Source organism: Etheostoma spectabile, chromosome 15 (assembly GCF_008692095.1).
Source record: "Etheostoma spectabile isolate EspeVRDwgs_2016 chromosome 15, UIUC_Espe_1.0, whole genome shotgun sequence".
In the NCBI taxonomy this organism is placed as follows: Eukaryota; Metazoa; Chordata; class Actinopteri; order Perciformes; family Percidae; genus Etheostoma; species Etheostoma spectabile.
Genome location: NC_045747.1, coordinates 2,569,513 through 2,571,046, shown reverse-complemented (window position 1 = coordinate 2,571,046; position 1,534 = coordinate 2,569,513). Strand labels below are relative to the sequence as shown.

The following is a 1,534-nucleotide window of genomic DNA, read 5'->3' as shown; positions in this document are numbered from 1 at the left end:
CCCCAGAACTTGACTGACCTCAAGACCATCCAGCATTTCTGAAGTGGACTGTTGATTTTAATTTTCTGGTACCCAAAGCTAACGTTCCTGATTGTCCTGTGTGTCCCAGCTGAAACAGAGCCTCATGAGGGAAAGCGGAAGGTGGAGTCCCTTTGGCCAATTTTCAGGCTGCATCATCAGCGGAGTCGATACATCTTCGACCTCTTCTACAAAAGGAAAGCCATCAGCAGAGGTAGACCGAGTTCCCCCTCTACCTGTTCACCTACTTCACGTCTTTTTCTCATTTCCTCTGAATCTTTTTCTTCCTCTTCTGTTTACCTCAGCATTTAATATAATCCTTCCTTAGAACTCAGTAGGACATATTTAGTATCTGTTTGAATAATATTGTATCTGTACAACATAAGTTTCAAATGACTTGCCAAGATTTTCAGCAAATACATCCCATACTTCCTGATTTCCAATATGAGAATTTAACATTTCCGGAGTCCCTTTATTTAAGACATTTGTCCAGCGCGTTTGCATGAAGCGATTTCCTTTTTGAATATGAAACCCAATCATATGTATACTGTCTGCTAGATGCCAAACCAGTGTTATCTTCCTGTGTGTCTCCTGACAGAGCTGTATGAGTACTGTATAAAGGAAGGCTATGCAGACAAGAACCTCATTGCCAAGTGGAAGAAGCAGGGCTACGAAAACCTGTGCTGCCTGCGTTGCATCCAAACACGAGACACCAACTTTGGAACCAACTGCATCTGCAGAGTCCCCAAGAGCAAGCTGGAAGTTGTAAGTATGACAGGATTTAAGTGATTCTCACAGGTAGGTAGGTAGGTAGGTAGGTAGGTAGGTAGGTAGGTAGGTAGGTAGGTAGGTAGGTAGGTAGATAGATAGATAGATAGATAGATAGATAGATAGATAGATAGATAGATAGATAGATAGATAGATAGATAGATAGATTTTTATTGATTCAAAAAATGGGAAATGCCAGTGTTGCATCACACATACAGAATATACATTAAATAATAAGATACAATATACATGAAATAATAATAGGATTTAATATAAGAACAAATAATGTTAATGTTAATAATTCCTGCTGTTTGCACAAACATGAATGCAGACAGTACAAATACACAGCACGGCTGAACTATATATATATATATATATATATGTGTGTGAAAGAAACATAAATAAATTGCATTTGGCATGAATTTCAGTTTTTTTTGTTTGGGTTACCTGAACAAAGGCCTTAATAAGTGGGCTAAATAGAATGTGTAAATTAAAAGATTTGCTCAACGGTAAAGATTGGAACATGTTCTAAATGCACTGATTATAAGTTCAGTGAATGCCAGTTGTTATTGTATTGTACAATATTTTAAGAAACAGGATTTGGAAATGAGATTCACATACAGTGGGGCTCAAAAGTTTGGGCACTCCAGGTGCAAATTTGTATTAATGTGCATAAGCCACGAAAACATTGATAAATCTCCAAAAGGCATCAAATGACAGATTAGACATTCATATAATATGTCACAAA

The 1,534-nt window shown here is 37.4% G+C and overlaps 1 protein-coding gene across 1 annotated transcript in view; it reads left to right on the top strand.

Moving 5' to 3' along the window:
• Positions 1-1,534, top strand: part of bud31 (BUD31 homolog) — a 4,549-nt gene that overhangs the window by 1,950 nt on the left and 1,065 nt on the right. Inside the window, exons 2-3 of the mRNA XM_032537721.1 lie at positions 110-232; positions 617-783. Coding sequence (XP_032393612.1) covers positions 110-232; positions 617-783 — 290 coding nt within the window. The remainder of the gene's footprint in view (positions 1-109; positions 233-616; positions 784-1,534) is intronic.